This window comes from Rhopilema esculentum, chromosome 21 (assembly GCF_057945365.1).
Source record: "Rhopilema esculentum isolate cy_ngs chromosome 21, ASM5794536v1, whole genome shotgun sequence".
In the NCBI taxonomy this organism is placed as follows: Eukaryota; Metazoa; Cnidaria; class Scyphozoa; order Rhizostomeae; family Rhizostomatidae; genus Rhopilema; species Rhopilema esculentum.
The window spans coordinates 3,993,683-4,014,273 of NC_142835.1; the positions used below are offsets into that span (position 1 = coordinate 3,993,683).

The 20,591-nt window shown below is 34.7% G+C and overlaps 1 protein-coding gene across 1 annotated transcript; it reads left to right on the forward strand.

Moving 5' to 3' along the window:
• Positions 1-174: 174 nt before the first annotated feature.
• LOC135684532 (U2 snRNP-associated SURP motif-containing protein) lies at positions 175-19,654 on the forward strand. Its single transcript, XM_065200125.2, has 24 exons — positions 175-320; positions 1,201-1,296; positions 2,200-2,314; positions 2,472-2,575; positions 3,286-3,356; positions 5,465-5,631; positions 5,963-6,042; positions 6,706-6,871; positions 7,621-7,802; positions 9,366-9,409; positions 10,159-10,263; positions 10,654-10,720; positions 11,078-11,304; positions 11,784-11,889; positions 12,284-12,340; positions 13,070-13,149; positions 13,768-13,855; positions 14,288-14,392; positions 15,194-15,383; positions 16,194-16,217; positions 16,610-16,817; positions 17,099-17,303; positions 17,744-17,893; positions 18,964-19,654. Exons 1-24 carry the CDS (start codon positions 249-251, stop codon positions 19,105-19,107), a joined length of 2,853 nt encoding a protein of 950 aa, XP_065056197.2. The 5' UTR covers positions 175-248; the 3' UTR covers positions 19,108-19,654.
• The last annotated feature ends 937 nt before the right edge of the window (positions 19,655-20,591 follow it).

The window sequence follows — 20,591 nt, forward strand, 5'->3', positions numbered from 1 at the left end:
GACATTCATTCTTTGTATTTCCTGTTATTTTCAAGAGGAAGATTGAGAAACAGATGCAGGGAAACTTATATCTTCCGTTACATAGATCAACATTTTGATTTTCTTTATCCTTACCAAGATATCATTTTCTCGCAATTTGGTTGTCTTGAATTCAGAAAGCCGCTGTGAAGTAGATTTCCAGCGCTGCGCAGTAGTGTATTCACGCTGCTTTTACGATCGCAATGCACTCATGAGAAGTGGACATCAACATGGCTGATGATAAACCGAAGAAGCTACCATGGGGCCTGAAACCCGAGTCGCTGGCACCAAGTTCCATGAAGGTTGGTAAAATTCAATCACTTGTTTACATGTTGTACAAATTTCCCGCATCTTTTCTGTTTTTTTTTTAAAAAAATCTTTGTTAGGTCTTCTGGTTGACACTTGAGCACGCGAGAGCACACCTTCATTCAAGAAACATTTCGCTCAGGTTGACCTACATTTCTGCAAGGTCTGTTTGATGCATCGAAGTAGAAATGAGTGATATTTGTTCCTTACTGTTATGAATGTAAATGTGTAACAGCGATTTTGAGCTTACTGTCAACCGCTCGTAGTAGTTCCCTCTTGTCACTTTTGTCTGTTTTTCTACCTTCTAATTTATATACGCCAGTTCTATCTTGGTTTTAAAGCAAATTTTGCATTTGTTTTCAACTGCTCCAGGCTAGCTGGAAAACTTGCACATGCTCGAAGCTACGCTTTAGATAGACACTTACATGTCGCAGCCAGGATCTCTTGCACTCCCACCTATATATACTAAGGTCAATGTTGCTGGAAGCTCAAATGCATTAGCTTTCAGGTTACAACAGATAGTCTAGCTGATCTGCAACCAAATATCCTCTTAATCATCTCTTTCAGTTTCATTTTTCAGCAAATTGGTTCTGCTTGCTGTTGACAGTTCAAGCTGAAAAGTTTAACTTGGTGTTTGAATTTGAATATCAGTTTATCAAGTTTTTAGTTTAAAGATGTGGTGTCTTGTGGAAAATGATGTTTGGAGGGATTCCTTTTGCACTTTGATGAAATGCAAACTTGCTTGTTATTTGCTTGTTTTTTGAGTACACAGAAAAATAGTTTTAGCATTATTATCGATTGTGTTTTATAAAAGGAATTTATCGAGAGAAAAAAACAAAGCAAAAAATGTCCTTACCAATGATGTATTAATTACAGGGTCTTCCAGAGTCAAAGCTTAAAGCTTTTCAAATGGGGCGCAACCCATTAAAAGGAAAAGCCCCATCAAAGTTAAAAGAAGAAGAGAAAAAGAAGGTTAGTTGTCCTATTTTATAGCAATCAATACTGATGGATGTATTTGAAGATCCTGATCAAAGCTATAAATGACAATGTATCTAGAAATAATCAATAAAAGCAAACTATTCATTTTCACTTAAAATAGTATCAACATTTGTATTTTCTTATCTATAATACATGGTCTGGATAAGAAATTAGGGATGTACTGGATATCCGGTAGGCCGGATAATCCGGCACCCAATCGCTAATTTTTTTAAAATCCGGTTCCAGCCGGATTGTTTCGGAAATTTGAAATACAGATTTGAAATGAAAGTGCTCGTCATCACGAAACAGGAAGACTGGATGATATAATTCACAAATTTGGTCCAGGGTTGCCAGATTGGCTTTTTAGGACAAATTTTTAGATCTAGATTGCCTGGAAAAATTGTTTCTTGCTTACTACTTAAATTTGACCTTGTTGGCCTTTTCAGCAGAGCGTCTAAAACTAATGAGTAATTACTACATTCATGGAATAATTAGTAGTTAACTACAAAGTGTTAACCAAATTTCAAATTTTATCACCTAGCCTAAATATTATCTTGATATTAGCAAAGGGTTTTGGAAAAAAGTAAGATTCTTATCTAAGTTAAGAAATTATCTAACAGACACAAGCATAGAAATATAACCAGTGCCTGCTCCATGGATTCTTGAGAAAGTTTTTGATTTGGCCTTTTGATGAGCATTTTGGCTTGAACTGCTCACCAGTTTAGCCTTCGTTTGTGAATTCAATCTGGCAACCCAGGGCAGAAACAAGATATAAAGCAAGATATGATGCAACCAACAGTTAGGTGATTAAGTATCCTAAAAGAAAACAGTAACCTTATATTTTTGAACAGTTAGCCATTGTTCAACATTTAATGTTCTTTATTTATTGTGTGATAGGCTGAAGAAGCAGCTACAGCAGAGGTATATGCAGAATACATTGAAAGTTTTCAAGAATCTGCATCTGTTGGGAAAACCTTTGTTAGAGCAAACATCATAAATGCAGATGAAGAAAGTATGTTTTCTTGATCATTTTGTTATACTCATGAAAACATTTCTTCAAGTTTTTTTGCAGTGAATATTTCATGTTTGCCTTTCATTGTGATCAACTGTATGTCAATTTCAATTATGTTGATTACCACATGTTTATGAAGCTTCTAAAATTTTTGCAGTAAATGAGAAAACCAACCACAAATATCACAAAAACACTTCAAAATTGGCAGAGCTTGCTGAAGAATTCAAGAAGCACAAGGACCAATCAGTAGCACAAAAAGTGGTATATAGTTTTTAATCAAGTTTTTTGCATTTCATTCAAAAAACCATGTTTTTAAAAGCTACAATTTATACTTGCTCTCAGTTGCTACAAATATCTCTTGATGTATGCCCTTTTGATCAGTAGAGAAACAGCCTCTGAAATACGCTTTTATGTATAGCTCTGATTTTTATCTATTGCTTTGTATTTATTACAAACATTCAACTCCAAACTTAAAGTGATAGTAAAGGTAGAGTTGTACATCAAGGAAATCAAGTTTTTTGCACCATTCCCAATTATCTTGCTGTAGATTTGTTGCCAAGATGAGCACTCAGTTCACTTAATCAAAAATATTAATTGATAGCAATGTCATTTAAGCCAGTGAATTTTCCATAACATCTGCCTCATCCATTATATTGTCTCTAGTCTTAAATTAGTTTTATCTAGTTTTGTAATTATTGAAAGTCACAGACTAAGGTCAACTTTAAAAGGCTGCCATTTTATGTTTTAATGTTATATTTTTTTCAATCTAAAATTGGCTGTTTTTGTTGAATCTATTTATCAATAGCTTTACACTCGTGTTTATTAAGACCAGTATTTTTCCTACTTTCTGCTGTACATTTTTTTAGAGCTTATGGATTTTCTCAAATATGGATTGACTGTTTTAACTATTCATTGTATGTTGCTAAGATAACTGTCTTGATTAAAGAATGATTTCGTTATGATTTTGTCAGGATTTAAAAAAGAAAAAAGAAAAAGAGAAAAAGAAGAGTAATTTAGAGTTATTCAAAGAAGAACTTGAAAGGTGAGATAATCAAAGCTCTTACTATTATTTGTATCAATGCAAAGTTTTAATGATATTCTGAATTCTGAGCTGTAAAGATATTTATCAGGACTTTCTTTGCTAGCATTGTTGCTCAGGAAAAGTGTAATTAACCATTCCCTCCAGGGTTGAAATGTGCTACACTACCATTTCAAAAGTTGCTTTTTCAAGAACAGAATCTGGTTTAAATGTATAATAAGTATGCTACAAATGTTTGAATTTGTGCCAGGCAATGATTTTTGTATGCTTGATTTTGGACCTTAAATAATTCTTTAAACTTGAATATGTATGGTTAAGGTACTTTGGAATTCTAGTTATGTATAAGATTCTAAATTCTAAAACTACATGATCTCTTCAAGCTGAAACTACTTAGTTTTGTTTGTGATTGTGTGAATAGGAACTCTCCTTCTTGTTTCCATTCTTTCTTTGATTTTGTTGGATCTGTTCATCAATATAGTATGTGGCAAGCTACCAAAAATGATATTCTCCTAGCACAGAAAAATACTCTGCAATACGGTATCGGGTCAGTGCGCTACTATGGAGCTAAATGCTGGAATTAAATTCCCAAACATATAAAAACATCACCATCTAGTAGTAATTTTCGAGGAAAACTCAAAGCCTTCCTCTTTCAAAACCACTACCAAGTTTGAACGCAAAAATTCTGATATAGTAATTCATGATCTACACATAGCTTTTTTCCTTAATTGAACCAAACGTATGTACAAATTTTAAGCAGGGGGTGCTCTCTCCTCGATTAGTGTAACTACTGAGAGAGCTCCTCCTTTAAAGGGCCTCTCCAGCCAAATTTTGCACTTGCATTTTATTGGCTAATCTAAAGGAGTTGAACCTGCTGATCACGAATTCGTTATTTGTTTTTCGATATTTTTTTACAGTTTGTGAGATATAAGCTCTTGCATTTTGATAATTGAATTGAATTAGCCAACAAAAAGTTTTCGGTTTGGTGACAGTGTGATGCAATTTTGACGTCACAGTGTATTATGTTAGTCTCGCCTCAAACCGAATCGAACGTCGGCAATTCGCAAATTGAACACTGCAAGTGATGGTACTCTCAGTTCTGTTCCACCGGCTTTTAGTTTGAGCATTTCAGACACCAATTCTGAAGCCTTTAGTTGTTCATCCTTTCTGGAGAACAACACAAGTATCAATTTTGATTAATTATATGCCAGGGAAGAGCTGGAACATGAAGCCGTAGCTTTGTGGGCCCACACAGGAGATAAAAACAAAGTCGTGACACAGCATGGACACATTCCGACCCGCGGACTTAGAATGATTGTAAACATTTGATATTTTTCGATCCTAAAAAGCTCACGCAGTTATCAATGTGTGACCATGACTTCTTCACAATTCGGTGGAAGATATACGAAATTCATGGCGAACGAGAGCCGCACATTGTGACGTCAGAATGTCACCAAACTGATTCGGCTTTTGTCGTTTTTTTCTCAGAAAGGTGCAACTTTAAAGGCTTATAACTTCTAAACTAATTAGAATTTCGCAAAAACAACAACTTTGCCATTATACACCCACCAGATGCTAACTTTTTAGTCAAAAAAATTTTTTTTTGGCTGGAGAGGCCCTTTAAGTAATTCCCTCCATACAATTTGTCCCATTCTTTTTGTTTTGTATTTAAATTTTGTATTAATTTTTGATGATAATGTTATGACTTTGCGTAATTTTGAATTGTATATATCAGTTACTATTTATTGTTGATGTGAACAAATTGTATGTAGAGAATTTAAAACATGAAACTGAACTGAACTGATAAGTATTTAATTGTCCATAAAGCAACTTCAGCTATTGAGCAACAGAGGTTAACAGTTTTCTTCAGTTTTATTTAGGAAATATATATAAATAATTCTTTTCTTGTCATTTATTTGTTGTACTTTTTTGTTATTTGGTTATTATTTTATCAAAGCAAAATCAATTATGTTTGTAGAAGTTTTTTTAGGTCTAAGGTGATAAGATTTAGAACTGTTAGACATATTTCTTGGCTGTGATTGGGTTTGTGATAGGGGAAAACATGTGTCTTTCTGTGGCAGTGTATTTATTTTGAATTTCTTTCTCTTCATAAGATCTCAGAAAGAAAGAGAAATAAGACACAAAATCAAGAAAGGGGAGTTTTCTGGAATCCCAGATGATGTTCTCAAAAATCTGCCAACAAGTTTTTTTAAGACTGGTTCAACAAGCAGTGGGTGTGGTGGAAGCAGAGGTGACTGGCCCCCACCAAAGTTTGATGATGGTAGATGAGTATTTTGACTTTTTCTGTTTATCATGCACTAGTTTGCAACACATCAATGGTCTCAGACTGGTATTTCTAAATATTTATTGACAAAATTGCTGTGTTAACATTCTCTTGAGAATATTTGACAAAACAAGGCTGAAATTTTGAAACAAGCTCAATTATACTTGGATTTAATAAAACTATGTTCAAGGAAAGCATATTTTCTTTGATGCATGTTCTTGGAGACATTAGTAGCCTTCTTGTTTCTGTTCCTTTCTCTTTGAAGAAATGAAAAGACGTATCTCTCTGTATGTTTTTAATGTTTTTGATTTGAAAAATAATTTTTTAGACAATGATACCCAGTCTGGCTCAATGGACAATGGAGATCCAAACACCACAAATCTTTACATTGGCAATATTAATCCAAAGGTATTTATTTTGATCATAAAGCGCTATGTAAATTTATCAAAAATATTCTCTTCTCCTCACATTTCTTTATCAGTCCTAAAATCTTAATAATTTCATATCTCTGCAACAGTATGTAGTAGAAATCAGGTTATGTTAAACAAAGTCAAGCAAGGACATTACAGATATTTTTGATCTCAAAATCGGGAGCAACTGTATATTAGAACGTTTATCATGCTTTTGGCATCTTTTGACTTCAGAAATGCTCACAATTATGATCTTGTTGGTAAGATATTTTAAAAAAGTGATTCAAGCTTACTTCCCATCTAAAGAAGACAGAGTCCTGTGTTGCAAAGACATTTTATGCTAATAATTTCTCGTATGTGGGTAGGTTCTGGTCATGTTTAGAGATGTTTTTTCTTTATGCAATTAACAAATTCATTTAGAGAGAGTTAGGCTAATGATTTATACTAAGGTCTTGATTGTCTTTATTATGGTATGCCATTGAATGCTATGAAAACATTTACGTGAATTTTTGAAAGCAATACCTGATTCCTTACAATTGTACAGGAAAGCCATCCCATTTTCAAAGTTTAGCTGCTCATGAAAAACCCTGTCAGGATTTGGTTGTTATGTTGATCGGGGTGTGCTTTGCTTCTTCTCATACCTAACTCCTTTCTGCTTTAGATGACTGAAGAACAGTTGTGTAAACTTTTTGGGCAATATGGACCTTTAGCAAGTGTAAAAATTATGTGGCCAAGGACTGATGAAGAGAAAGCAAGGAATCGAAATTGCGGTTTTGTTGCTTACATGAACCGAGGAGATGGGGAAAAAGCACTGAGAGATTTAACGGGTTAGTATACAAAGTAGAATTATTGTTGTTTTAATACCATGTTCAAGATCCTGTACAAAAAATCTTACCTCTGATCATAAAGCAAACATATTGGGACCATCCTCTTTGATATAATACCATAGTTTGACATTCCGTGATTGGCTCTGAATAAACATTGATACCCTTTCCCAACAAAAAGATGTTTTGTTACTACCAGATTATTCCCGTTTTCCATTCTTTAAACGTTTCTTATCCAGTTGCTAGTCTGCAAATGGTATTGTAAAAAGCTCAATTGTATAAGTTCTTAGACTACAAAGTGTAGTTTTCTACATTCGAAATAGCTTCTATTCACGAACCTTTCTCAATGTTATTAATAATTGACAAAATCTAACTAAATCTGACGTTTGCACCATGATCGTTTGCATGGTGACCGTTTGACGTTTGCATAGTGCCATTCAAGAGACAGTAAAGAATGATTTGGTTCTCCGCTAAGCTTCACCTTGTTGCCATTTTAGAGACAGTAAAGCATAATATTTTGTAGCTGTTCAGCTGATCTTTGCAAGCTAAGATACAATCTTTGTTGGGTATAATCACTGCACTGGATCATCATTAAATACTCAAATCTGAACAGCTGTGGCCTTCTTCACCAGCTTTGTCTAACTGAATCAATATACCTCACATTGCAATTGGTATCGGTGCCAAAATTATCAAACACTGCAAAACACTGCCAAATGTTCTAGTTAGTGACTTATTTGTTTTATTTATCTTAGGTAAAGATATAATGGGGTTTGACATGCGGCTGGGATGGGGAAAGAGTGTTCCAATCCCCCCACAGCCAATATATGTACCCCCAGAAATGATCGAGGCGCAAAAGCCCCCACCTCCATCAGGGTTACCTTTCAACGCACAGTTGTCCGCAAAGCTTGGAAGAGACGGAAAGCAATTTGATGGTGTAAGTTCAAACTTTTTGCTATTTGCTTATTTGATTTGCAAAGAAAATTATTTTTTAAAGTTGTGTTTTTCTGGTAGAAATGCAACGTGGCGCGTTAATTAAACATTTTAGATATATCCTTGCGAGGGTCCATTATCAATATTGAATTGTCTTTCTTTAAACTGCTTCCACCTACCTCCATCCCTTGTACTTGTGTAAACTTAAAATGCTTTGATTTGCTTATGCATATTATTTCGATCTTCATTTATTTCATAGTAATTATAATTCTATAAAGAAGTCAGTATTGATAAGCTTAATGAAGGCCTGCCTTATCTCCTCATGCTAACGCGGGGGTTGTTTCTTAAAAGCAATCAACAGATACCAAACCATCTTTCCATCAACAATTGGCCATCAGTGAGCGTGGTAACCACTCACACGCCTTTTGATTGGCTGATGTTGATTGACAGGTTGCCATATTCACTCTAGTATCTGTCGATTACCTTTATATTCTCAAGTAAAACTTTGATAGGCGTTTACTAAAGAAAGACATTTATCAGAGTGGTGTGTTTTTTAAAAGTTTTTCACTTTGAAGTTACTTGGCAAATCTACTTGGTATTTTGTCATTCAGTTAGGGCACTTTTGTTATTGGTTTAGGCCAATCCCACGAAAACAAAAGGATTCCATCCCCCCCAAAGCAACGAATCTAAGGCATCTCTTAGAGAAAATTTTATAAATAATACAGCTTTTAAAAAAGATGAATCTCGTTGATTGGTGCTAGTGACATCTTTTATAGTCAATTTTTCATAATATTTCACTCTCTGTTACCTTGATATTCACACGTAAAAAAGAAAAAATTGATATTTTTAATCAACTAAGCATCTTCGAGATTTAAAATAACTTTTTTTAGAAAATTCACAATGCAAGCGTCCATTGCGACGCTAGTATTTTAGTATTTTTTAAATAACATTACCAGAATAAATTCCAGAAGTTTTTTGACTGTGACTCGCGAATCCTCAAAATAAAGTGATATAAGAGGATACTGTTATAGTATATAGAAGTTAAATCTGGAATAATAAGCAACGCATAACAACCTTTGGAAGGTTCAATTTATGTTATAAAGTACGAGTCTACCGTAATATTTCGATTAAGCCCAACCCCCCTCCCACCCATCACCACTCTCATAGCATCGAGTATTGAAAAAGAAATGATGCCGCCGATGCCACTCCTCTTTAAAAAAGCGGTTTAATTGGAACTTCTTCATTTTTTGCATTAGTCCCCCTATGTGTGGCTAGTTTCATGTATTTTAGCTGAAAAAACCTTTAATTCACTTTTTGTGCAGCTTTTCGGGCCACGAAGCTTGCTGCTTTTGAATAGGCTTTCTTCTCTAGACCCGAGTTTTGAATCACCCATATTAGGCTTATTCGAATTATTACGGTAATGTACCTGCTGTGAAAAAGTATTCTTAAAAATTAATTAACATAGAAGTTATGTTTATATTTATGCTATAAGTAGCTTTTATATAATAGTCGAACATGTAAGATGCTTAATGGAATGGATATTTACGATTTTGATGTTCATTCATAGAAATTAGAGAATACCATTGTCAAGGTTGTTATCCCGATGGAAAGGTATTGCATTCAGCCTCGTTTACATTGATAGAGAGCCTCTTTGCAGCGTCAACGAATCCATCATCGCGACATCTGGTGGATTGCATCATTTATTGTATTAAATGCGCTTTCCTTTGCCGTTTTTAACTCATTCTTCTGCAAACTGTATTTCGTCTGCTGTCTGCAGGATCTCTCTCATGGTCTTTTCTTCTAAACAGTCCTCAGTAAACAGTCTTTCTTTCATTTCCCTTGTTTTACAAGCCATAAAAATTTTTTGTCATTACTCAGAACTTAAACTACTTCAAGGAATACCATTTTTGTAAATCTAATTGATTTTCAGAAAACAGTTTTCAAGATATTCTTATAAAACTGAAATGTGTATTAAATTTAGCTACACGTGTCCATTAATCTAGTTGTTCAGAACTTTATAGATTAGAGTCTTTTTCTTCGTTTCTTGATTACTGTTATCGTCCATCTTCAATTCATCAATCCATACGAGGTTGGTTTTTTCTTTCCAGACTCTGCGATAATCCTACCCTTCAAAGCTTTCCTTCAAAACTTTGTACTTTCGACACACGTTCTTGAGGATTTCTTCCTTTTTGTTTTCCAATCCGGCGCGATATTTTTCAAATAGCATTTTCACTTAATTTTTTTAAACCAATCCCGTGAACTATTAAGGAAATTTTTGACACTTTTTCTCGAAATGACCTTTAACCACAAGTGAAATCCTCGTTTTAAAAATGGTTCTGTTGCAAAATCTCTGATCCTAGGAGTCAGCTGGCCGTCATTCACAGAATGGTGGAGTTTGTAGCGCGAGAAGGTCCTATGTTTGAAGCAATGATTATGAACAAGGAACTAAACAATCCAATGTTCAGGTAAGTGTCTTTTACGGAATGAGAACTTGTTATTCTTTTTATAATGATTGCATACAGTTCTTAGGGCGCAATTTTTCTACTTCTTGTTAGGGGTGGTGAACTAGTTTTTGATGAGCGTTTTCTAAACAGAGCCTGATGACCTTTATATGTTTCAATAGATTTTGCTTAAAACTGATTTTGGTAACATGTTTATGATCTTCGGCTTCCATATTGAACTTCATGTTTTCTTTTTCCTCTCAGCACATAAAAGTGCTGATATTTCAATGGTATATTTTTACAGAGAAATATTTTGACACCATCGTAAAATTTCTTAATATCCTGATAAAATCACTTAAGCAAAGCAAGGGTCATGTTATTGTATTTAATTCTTTTTATAAAATTTTGTCATAGATTTTTGTTTGATAACAAAGGCCACGAGCATATATACTACAGATGGCGGCTGTTTTCTATTCTTCAAGTAAGTTTTTCTTTTCTTGAAACGTTTTGGATTTCGATCAACACTCTTTGCTTAATATATTTCCTGAACAGCTAAAAGTACCCCTTGTTAAGAACGTATGGAAAAACAAGACTAGGTGCAAATGTAATTGCCTGTGTATTCACAAAGCAATTCACCATCACACAAGACAATTTCATCCCAACGCAAGGTTGATTTTGAGCGGTGTGATACTTCTATATTTTTGTAGTTTTTTTCAGATTAAACAGATTTGAGTTTACTAGGTTGATGCAATGGGAAAACTGCATCAATCTAGTGAACTGAAATCTCAAAGCATGCTGAAATCTTCCCTTTTTAATCATGTTTAAAATCCATTGGCAGGGAGATACACCGCAAAAGTGGTCCCAGGTGGAATTCAGAATGTTCGATGGGGGTTCGATCTGGAGGCCCCCTCCAATGAACCCTTACGCTGTGTCAACAGTGTCACAAACATCCCAGGCAATGGCAGCGGTATCGTCAGCAATTGTGGCTTCCAATATTATTTTACCCAAGCAAGAAAAAACAGAGCCAGCACAAGAGATAACGAAAAAACAATTACTAACTGACAGGTAAGTTAATGGTATTTCTTCGTAGACGATTTAATTGCAATGTAGTTGCTGGGTACTTAGTTCAATGATTGGAAGATCTGAAGTGAGCTTTAACTTTTTTGCCCATGGACATGGAAGGAAAGATGGAGAGGACTCCCCTGTTTCACGAGAGTTTTGTTACGCTCAATATCCTCTGGATATCGAAAAAATCTTGAGAACAACAAAGCAATCCTTTGCAAATAGAAATAGGCCCTTTTAGAATGGTCAAGTGTCTTTGCAAAAAAATGAAAAATTGTTGACTTGGAGGCAACTTTTCAAGGGAACACCTAATCCTTTCTTCTTCACTCTTTTGTTTCCTTTTCACCTCAATCCCCAATTTTCAAACTTAATCAACTTGAAGTACTTTGTGTCCGTTTTTATTGTACTTTTTGCAACTTCATCACTTCTGTCATGCTTTGTTTTAATGTCATTAAAGGGGCAATCGTCCTTTTTTGTTTTAGCCAAAGAGACAAACTCGAAGACCTTTTAAGAACAGTCACATCAGACCGACGGAAAGTCGGAGAACTGATGGTCTGGTCTTTGGATCACGCTGATTTTGCAGATGAAGTAAGTCAAGCAACAATTTTTGAGCAACGATGATTGAAATCGTCTCTGCACCCATTTTCTGTGATAAATTGTTCTTCTGTGGATAGGAAAATTCGGTCATATTCTGAATGCGGAACTCGACATCGCAACAACATGCAATGTGGTGTATGGTTTTTCCATTGCCAAGCTTTTACAGAGAAACAGAATTCGGGCCAGCGGTTTACTATTTTTTCATTTTCCTATTGTAGTGAATGTTGGTTTCTTTTATACCCGAGATGGCAGTCAATTGGCGAATAACAGCCCCAATTTTAACTGTTTTGGAGTTTTATGGCACCCGATAATGGACCAAATTTTGTTTCTTAATAGTAAAATCCTTTATTGGATAAGGCTCACCGTTGTATTGTAATGCTTTTAGATCGTTGAGTGCATCACTGAATCGCTTTCTTTACTCGAGACGCCAATTCCGACCAAGGTAAGATATAATACATGGAATCGCAGTTCATATTGACATGTATAATAATTTGTTTACCATGAACACAGAGACAAACTATGTTTAAAAGGAAAGAAGCTCTAATAAAGCTCTTTCAGTAGCCAATGAAATTGTATGGTGTGATTTCATAAGTTCTATATTTTTATTGTTTTTAACTTTTGATCATATAACCTAAAAATACCATGAAATGCCTTCAATTACGCTAAACGTATTAATAATTGGGTTAAATATGGACAATGGATAATTTGAAGTTTGTTTAGGGATTTCTGTTATTTTGGCTCTGAAAGTTATGAACAGAGCCCAAATTACAATGGTTTGATGGGGAAGGGCGGGTGCTCGTATGGCCATATCTCAGCCAATTTTAAACACATTTAATTGATTTTGCACATTTGAGAGGTATTGCATGATGTCATTCATGATGTCATTGGATTTTTAATACGAAGAATCTCAGACAGATCAACCTTGGTGAATTTCAGTGTAAAGACCTTGATATGAATGAGAATTTGTTTACTGTTGGTCATTAACCCTAAGACCCTCGTGTTAACAACGGCCTCTGTATCTACGTATAAATGTCTTTCCTTGGATTCTTTAAAATTAAATAGATAGAAAATTAAGACAAAATATGCTTAAGTCTTACCCTTCTTCTAGCAATTTCAATGCTTGTTGAAATGGCAATATTTTTTGTTATTCAATCAATCTTTCGGTTTTTAGATTGCGCGGTTGTATGTTGTGAGCGATATTTTGCATAACTCGAGTGCTAAAATTCACCACGCATCACATTTTAGACGGGGGTAAGTACATGCTTTTTTCGTTTAAGACATTTGCATGTGGTTTCTAAATGCAGTGAGTCGAGAAAGATTTACATACACTGATGAGAAAGATCTGGATTATGTGTCCCTTGCTGTGGTCAGTTTCTTAAATTTTTAACTAGCCACCAATTAACCTTAGCAGAGAGCTTGCACAGTCATCCGGCAATTATTGCATGGCGATTATTGCATGACAATTATCTCGAGAAGTATCCCAAAATTTCGGTCAACTATGTGGACGTTTTAAATTCCATCTGCATGGGTAGCCCGGTTAGTTTATTGTTCAAGTTTTTTTTCACTTTAAGAGGGTTCCAGATAAAAGAAAACTTGTCGTGTCATCTGCATACATTTTCACGTGTTCTTTGCGTAATGCGTATGATTGATCGTTTGTATGTATTAAAACAGTAATGGACCACGGCTTCAGCCTTGAGGAAGTCCCACAATTCATGCTTCTGACATACGAAGTATGCAAATACAATTTAAAAAATATCAAATTCAGCAACGTTGATATCAATCTTTGGAAGTTTGTCAAGTAACATCTGATGGTTCACGAAAGTCCTTCTTTTGATCAATAGATATGAGACCCGTATGTTTACCTTATAGGTTTGAAAATAAACTTTCTGAAGTCATGGAGCATCTCAGATCAGCACTTGTATCAGCATCAAGTAAATCAACTGCGGAAAAGTTTAGAGTGAGTGTTTTTTATTGACTATTTGGAAAGCAATATTTTGTTGCTGGAACGCAATATTTTGTTGCTGGAAAGCAATATATTGTTGCTGTAAACTTATGTGCGAGAATTAGTTGCTATTAAAACAGTAGTTTGGATAATGGAAGATTCATCAGAACGGAACCAAATAGTAGTATATTCTTTGAATCCAATGTAAACGGGGTTAATGTGTGTTAAATTTCGAATACAACGCTCTAAATGCCTCGAAATCAAATTCGATTGTAATTGGAGCTCGACTTCCCTTCGATTGTTGAGTTTGATTGTCATATTCGACAAGACCCAAGCTGCAAGAAGGGACTTCATTTTTAACTTCCATGCTGGTCAGTTTCTTTTTTCTAGCGATCTTGTTTAATATCTAATGAAATAATGCAGACTCACTTTGTTGTTCATTTTTAGAAACAAGTTTTGTCTTGCTTGGCTGCTTGGCAGGATTGGTCGTTGTACCCCCCTGGTTTTCTAATCAAACTTCAAAATACATTTGTCGGGCTCTCAGATAAAAAGGTAAACATGATTTTTGTGTGATTGTGATCTTTATGTCATTTCTAAGGGTCCATTTTATTATTATACAGTCTATTACTATGAATTAATGCATGTTTATTATCAAGGTACCGTCTCCGAAAATGCCCATTGAGTCTATTCATGTTCATGGTTGATCAATCAACGAGTTAAGGACCCTTTAAATATGAAGACCCCAGCCAATTTACCCGCAGTTTTAACTGAATGTTGCCGAAACCATGGTTTGTTCAACCCGCTTTTTGAGGGGGTCTTCATATTGATAAGATATTGTCAGTTTTCTCAGTTTTCACTCCACCATGTTCAATGGACACATTAAAATGGTTGTAATGGGGTATGGTAAAATACTGTAGCATTGTACTTCTTCTATGAATGAATTTTTAATGGAAATGAATAAAAAATAGTACACACAATTATTTTAGGTACACAAGGCACGCTACAAACTATAAACTTTTCTACTCTATTATCTGACCTGTGTGTTATTATCTGTGCCTTGAATCTGTTATCATGAGAAATTATCCAAGACGGCAATGATTACAGCGTTTGCTCGGGTAATTTATGATTATAATTTGTCATTGTCAAAATTTGTGCCTGATATTCAGTTTATGGTAAACTTTCAGATAAGAGGAGATTGTTGAAGAAGACTTTGTAGTTGCGTTGCTTGTGGTGTAGCTTAAGATTTTATATTCAAATCGACCATATTTAATGACAGGATGAAAAAAACTAGTTGTAATAGTTTGCTCTGCCATGATTTTTTTATTTAACTAAAATAATATCAATCCCTAACAGAAAGATGAAATCGATGGTTTTCCGTTGGCAAAAGACCAAGACATAGATGGTCACCCTGTGGGTAAAGATGACGTTGATGGTATCCCTATAGATGATCAAGACAACAACCTAGATGGGTTTCCCCTTTCAAAAGGTGCCGAAGTAGACATCGATGGCATCCCCTTTGGTGGTGACATCGATGGGGCCCCAAGTATGCATGTTTTTGTATTTTTTGTCTTCACATTGCCTATACCACGGTTACTTCTCTCCATTTGTGAATTTAAGATTTAGAAGCTTTCTGTTTCTATTGGATTCATATTTTGTTCAACAGCTGAACTATTTACCCCCCATTTGATGTGTACTATTTTGAAAGGTCTTAATATCATAAAAATCCCTTATTTTTTCCTGTTAAGACAATCTGTCTTTATTATGCAATTTTAATACATATTTAAGGAGGTGCATTGAAAAATAAATTCATAAGAGTCACAGTCCAGAAAACATTACGGCTCCACCACTGTGATGTATTGGCCGGAGGAAGGTTATGAAAAATGTAGTAGCCTTGAGAAAGGCCAATACATAACTTTACAAAAGTATATAAAGTGAGAAGTATTTACCATTGTGCTTGAACATTTCTGTTTTCCGCACAAAGCGTAAAGACCGAACCATGAATGATTTTTACTTGAGCTCCATTTTCGCTATGAAACTTTTATTGAAAAGGTAGAAGTAAACTTCCGAGGAAGGAAAATGGGACGAAATTTCATCGGGAGGAAGGCTGAGGCGTTTTCTGAACTCAAATAGGAGTTATCTTTCTGTTAGGTCGCTTATTTATGCATCATTCCTCTATGCATCATTACACATAAATAAATATGTTTTACTGTTTCGTTCAGTTTTATGTAGCGGATTTATGTTCTGTTCAGTAGCATAACTAGGATTGCTTTCTTGATTTTTTTCTTTGTACTCATTTGCTAAACTTATTAAACGTGTTTCAACTTGTAAGGATTTATTTTTTATATTCATTCAGTTGAAGACATCAAAAAGCAATCTAGTAAGTAACAGACTTTTTAGAAGCTTAATAATTAAATTCTCTTCTTGACCTTTTTTGTATGATCACGAATACAAATGCAGTGCTGCACTGCTTGAAAATTTTTAACAGTACGTTTCCAACACATATAAATTTATATGAAGTTGGATTATTTGAAATTTATCAAATTTTGTCATATAACATTATATCATAAAACATAAAATAATATCATATAACATGTTATGTTATGTTATGTTTTGTTATGTGTTAACATTATATTATATTATATTATATTATATTATATTATATTATATCATATTTTGTTATATTATTTCATATCATATTATCTTATATTATATATATTATATTATATTATAATCTGATATTATACCTTCTTGAAATGCCTTTGTCTATAGCCGGCAAAATGAAAGCCTCAAGATGGGAACCTGTTGACCCAGATTCTCCATTAAGAAAGTCAAAGTGGGCAAAAGAGGAGAGCGACGATCCAGATATGCCGAAATCGAAATGGGAACGCGAAGATGATGGTGGAAGTAAAAACAAATGGAATGTGGAGGACAGTGCCAATTCAAAATGGCAGAGGGTTACAGGTTCTCCAAAAGAGAGGTAATTTCATCTTTAATTTGGCTTAATGAAACACTGAAATAGCCTCTGGCACTGCAAAAGTTTGGGGAAACATTGAAAATATATTATTAGCTTAAATATTGTCTATATAGCGAAACATTATAAAAAATTGGTCTTATGAACCGAAATTAATATTGACTGAGATCTTGCCCTGATACTACTACGGATTGATTTAGATATGAAATTTGATGAATGTTTTATCGATTGAAGGATTTACTGCAGTACATTGTGTACCTTACCGACATAAATTTTGTTTCTCCCAGGCATTCTAATGAGGATTCCCGCTCCTCGGCACACGACTCGCCTGCTGTACACGTTGGTGAGGTTGATGAGCCACGGAGGAAACTACTCCGTGAAGTCGAATTAAAAGTTATGAGGTATGCCGACAAACTAGAAGCAAACGGAATGTCAAAGTCGTCTTCCTCATTTCAATATCAGTTAGAAAAATACAGACAAGGTCTTATTGAGGTGAGTATTGTCAACATATTTAGATCTGCTCAGTCGAGATGGAGTTTCTGTTCGATAATAAACATCGACAATAATACTGTCAGTGGATGGATTAAAAAAGGAACAGTTTTCCCAATTTTTTATCAATTCGTGTTACGAAGCTACAAAGTGGTTACAAAGGGATAGTAGCTGGTGACACCACTTACCCTGAATTAAGGTTTTTGGTGCTACTTTCCTTTTTTTACTTTTTTTCCCACACGCCCCCACCCCTTCCACCCCTGCTTTTGCTATTTGGAAGTTACCATAATTAATGCACCAGGGGTAACCAACTTTATTTGCTGTTTTCATAGTTTTAAACTTCCTCTCACCACTTACAATTTAAAAGGAAGTATAACATACTATGAAGCCTGTCTTCTATTTAGCTATTTCGCATGATTTTTACTGTTGTCTCTAAATCATAGGAACACGAAAAAGAAAGGCGAAAGCGGGGAAAAGATCGAAAACGGGATCGAAGTCTCTCTTCGTCTCCAAATGCAACACCTATTCGAAATGCTCAGAGTCCGAGAAAAAAGCGAAGTCACCGGAGCAGATCAAGATCAAGATCGATAAGTGTGAGTCACTTTATTTGTATTTTATGAGCTTTCACACACATTTTCTTACCAGGCAAGCTTTTGCTACATCCACATACTTCAAAAAACAGATTGAAATTATCCAGAGACATTTCAGATCTCACTTTGATAAAACAGCATGAGTTTTTTTCATCACACAGATCACACTCCCTTCTAAACATTTAATTTTATAATCCGTAAACGAGTTTGCACCAGTAGGATAGCCCTATTTCTGGAATCAACTTAAAACCTTTAACAGTTATCCTTGGAATGCCCCTTTCCGCTGCTTTCGGAAAATAAACTGCTAAAGACTTTTGGCAGGGATTTTAGAAGAACAAACTGAATATAGGCTTATTTCAATTTTCTCTATAAAATTCATTTTCTCAATTGACACAGTTTTACTTTTTGGCATATCCAGGGTCTTTATCAGGCTATTACCTTCTCGTTTGTACATTGAATAGGCGAATTTCTCAAAAGACACAAAATGTAAAGGTTTCTTGAATGCACCATGCACTGTTTGGGTGATTTAAAAAGCTGGTTTTCATATCTCTTAATTTTATGTAATAGGGGAAGTTTTATCAAAGAGGAAAACGAAGGATTAATATTTTGAAAAACCCAGCTTGAACGTAGGCCAAAGCTTGAGGCTAAATGAAACAAATACACTTTTTTGAGGAATAGGTCAGCGCCTTAAATAAGCGTGGATATTAATGAATTTGTGGAGTTGTAAATGGTAATTATGGATCTGTAATTGTAAAAACTGCAGATCTGTTATTATTGAGGAAATAATTTCAAATGGATTTGCACTTAATAAAATATGTTCAAAAAATTGAGCGAACCTACAGAAACTCGATCATTAAACACGATGCAATTTTTAATTTTTTGCCCGTGAAGCCGTCTTTCGGTTATCATTTATTCGTGAAGCATCGCGCACTGACATTGGTTCTTTCATAATCAAGCAGTTACAAGCAAGTGCAATCACTTGTTAATCTTTCATTTTGTATTTACCGAGCTATTTCTTTTTTGTGCGTCGGAAATGAGCCCTTTTTAGTAACATAATTTTCTGACTTAAAAAGGACGAGTCATCCGAAGATGAGCGTGATGTTTCAAGGTCAAGTCGCAAACATAAATCCAAGAGGTCTCGGTCCGGATCTACGTCACCGACAACACCAAAAAGGAGCAGCAGCAGTAAAAAGAAAAGGAAGAAGAGTAAAAAATGAGCGTTGCTGTCAGTTTTTTACACCCTGAAATCGCGCTTCTTCCGGACTTCGTTTGAGGTTGACGGTCGATGATGTAAATATCTGTCCCCTCGAACAATCTCCATGAGGCCTAAGCTTCATCTGCAACGATCGAGTTAATTCCTAGGGAGACCTCGGGCACTGAGCTCAAGAGAATTCATGTATTATTTTCTGTAGTGATTATTGTATGTGAAAACCTAGAACGAACTTGGTGGCATAATTCTATGCAAAACAGAACATATCATACAAATGATATCTTTCCTGAGCATGTACTTTTGTTAAAGATGTTTCTGCAAATACTTCTCCTTGATCAGATTTTATTTAAAAACGAAAAAATTGTTATTGATTCTACATAACTTCACTAGCAGTGGACTTTATTAACTTTTGAAGGTTATTGGTTTGATCTCAAGTTCTCTTTAAAAAAATCAAGTATCAAGATGGCCTTATTTTTTCCAGTAACACGAGTTCAATTTCAAGATTTATAATGTTGTATTATTGCTAAATCAGATGGAACTTAAAAGAAAACATATTACTTTGAGTCTGCTTTCTGAAATAACTTACAAGACCAAAAATCTTCATAGCTTCCTCGGTTTAGAGCAATGATAAATTCAATTTCAAAAACTATATACTCTAGCAGCCTATAACCTTGCCGTTTGTAAAAAACATTCCCCTCCAAATAGTAATCATTTTCATAGCCTACAACATTATCTCTTTCATAAAATTATTCCCATCAAAAAGTGGTCATTTCCATAACATATAATCTTGCCTTTTTCATAAATACATTCCCCTTAAAAAAGGTTCATTTTCATGACCTATTGTCTTGCTTTTTTAATAAAAATACTCCCCTCCAAAAATTGGTCAATTTCTTAGCCTAAAGCCTTGCCTTTTTTGATAAAAATACTCCCTTCAAAAAGTGGTCATTTCCATAGCCTATAGCCTCGCTTTTTTTGATAAAAATGCTCCCTTCAAAAAGTGGTCATTTTAATAGCCTATAGCCTTGCCTTTTTCATAAAAATACTGCTTTCGAAAAAGTGGTCATTTTCATAGCCTATTGCCTTGACTTTTTCATAAAAATACTCCCTTCAAAAAAGTGGTCATTTTCATAGCCTAAAGCCTTGCCTTTTTTCATAAAAATACTCCCCTCAAAAAAGTGGTCATTTTGATAGCCTATAGCCTTGCCTTTTTCATAAAAATAGTCCTCTCAAAAAAGTGGTCATTTTCATAGCATATTGCCTTGCCTTTTTCATAAAAATACTCCCTTCAAAAAAGTGGTCATTTTCATAGCCTATAGCCTTGCCTTTTTTTATAACAATACTCCCCTCAAAAAAGTGGTCATTTTCATAGCCTAAAGCCTTGCCTTTTTTATAAAAATACTCCTTTCAAAAAAGTGGTCATTTTCATAGCCTATAGTCTTGCCTTTTTCATAAAAATACTCCCCTCAAAAAAGTGGTCATTTTGATAGCCTA

Coding starts and splice junctions, on each gene's coding strand:
- LOC135684532 (XM_065200125.2), top strand. CDS start 249: ATGGCTGATGATAAACCGAAGAAGCTACCATGGGGCCTGAAACCCGAG. Junction 5,632..5,962: donor CCCACCAAAGTTTGATGATG/GTAGATGAGTAT, acceptor ATAATTTTTTAG/ACAATGATACCCAGTCTGGC. Junction 11,305..11,783: donor AAACAATTACTAACTGACAG/GTAAGTTAATGG, acceptor TTTTTGTTTTAG/CCAAAGAGACAAACTCGAAG.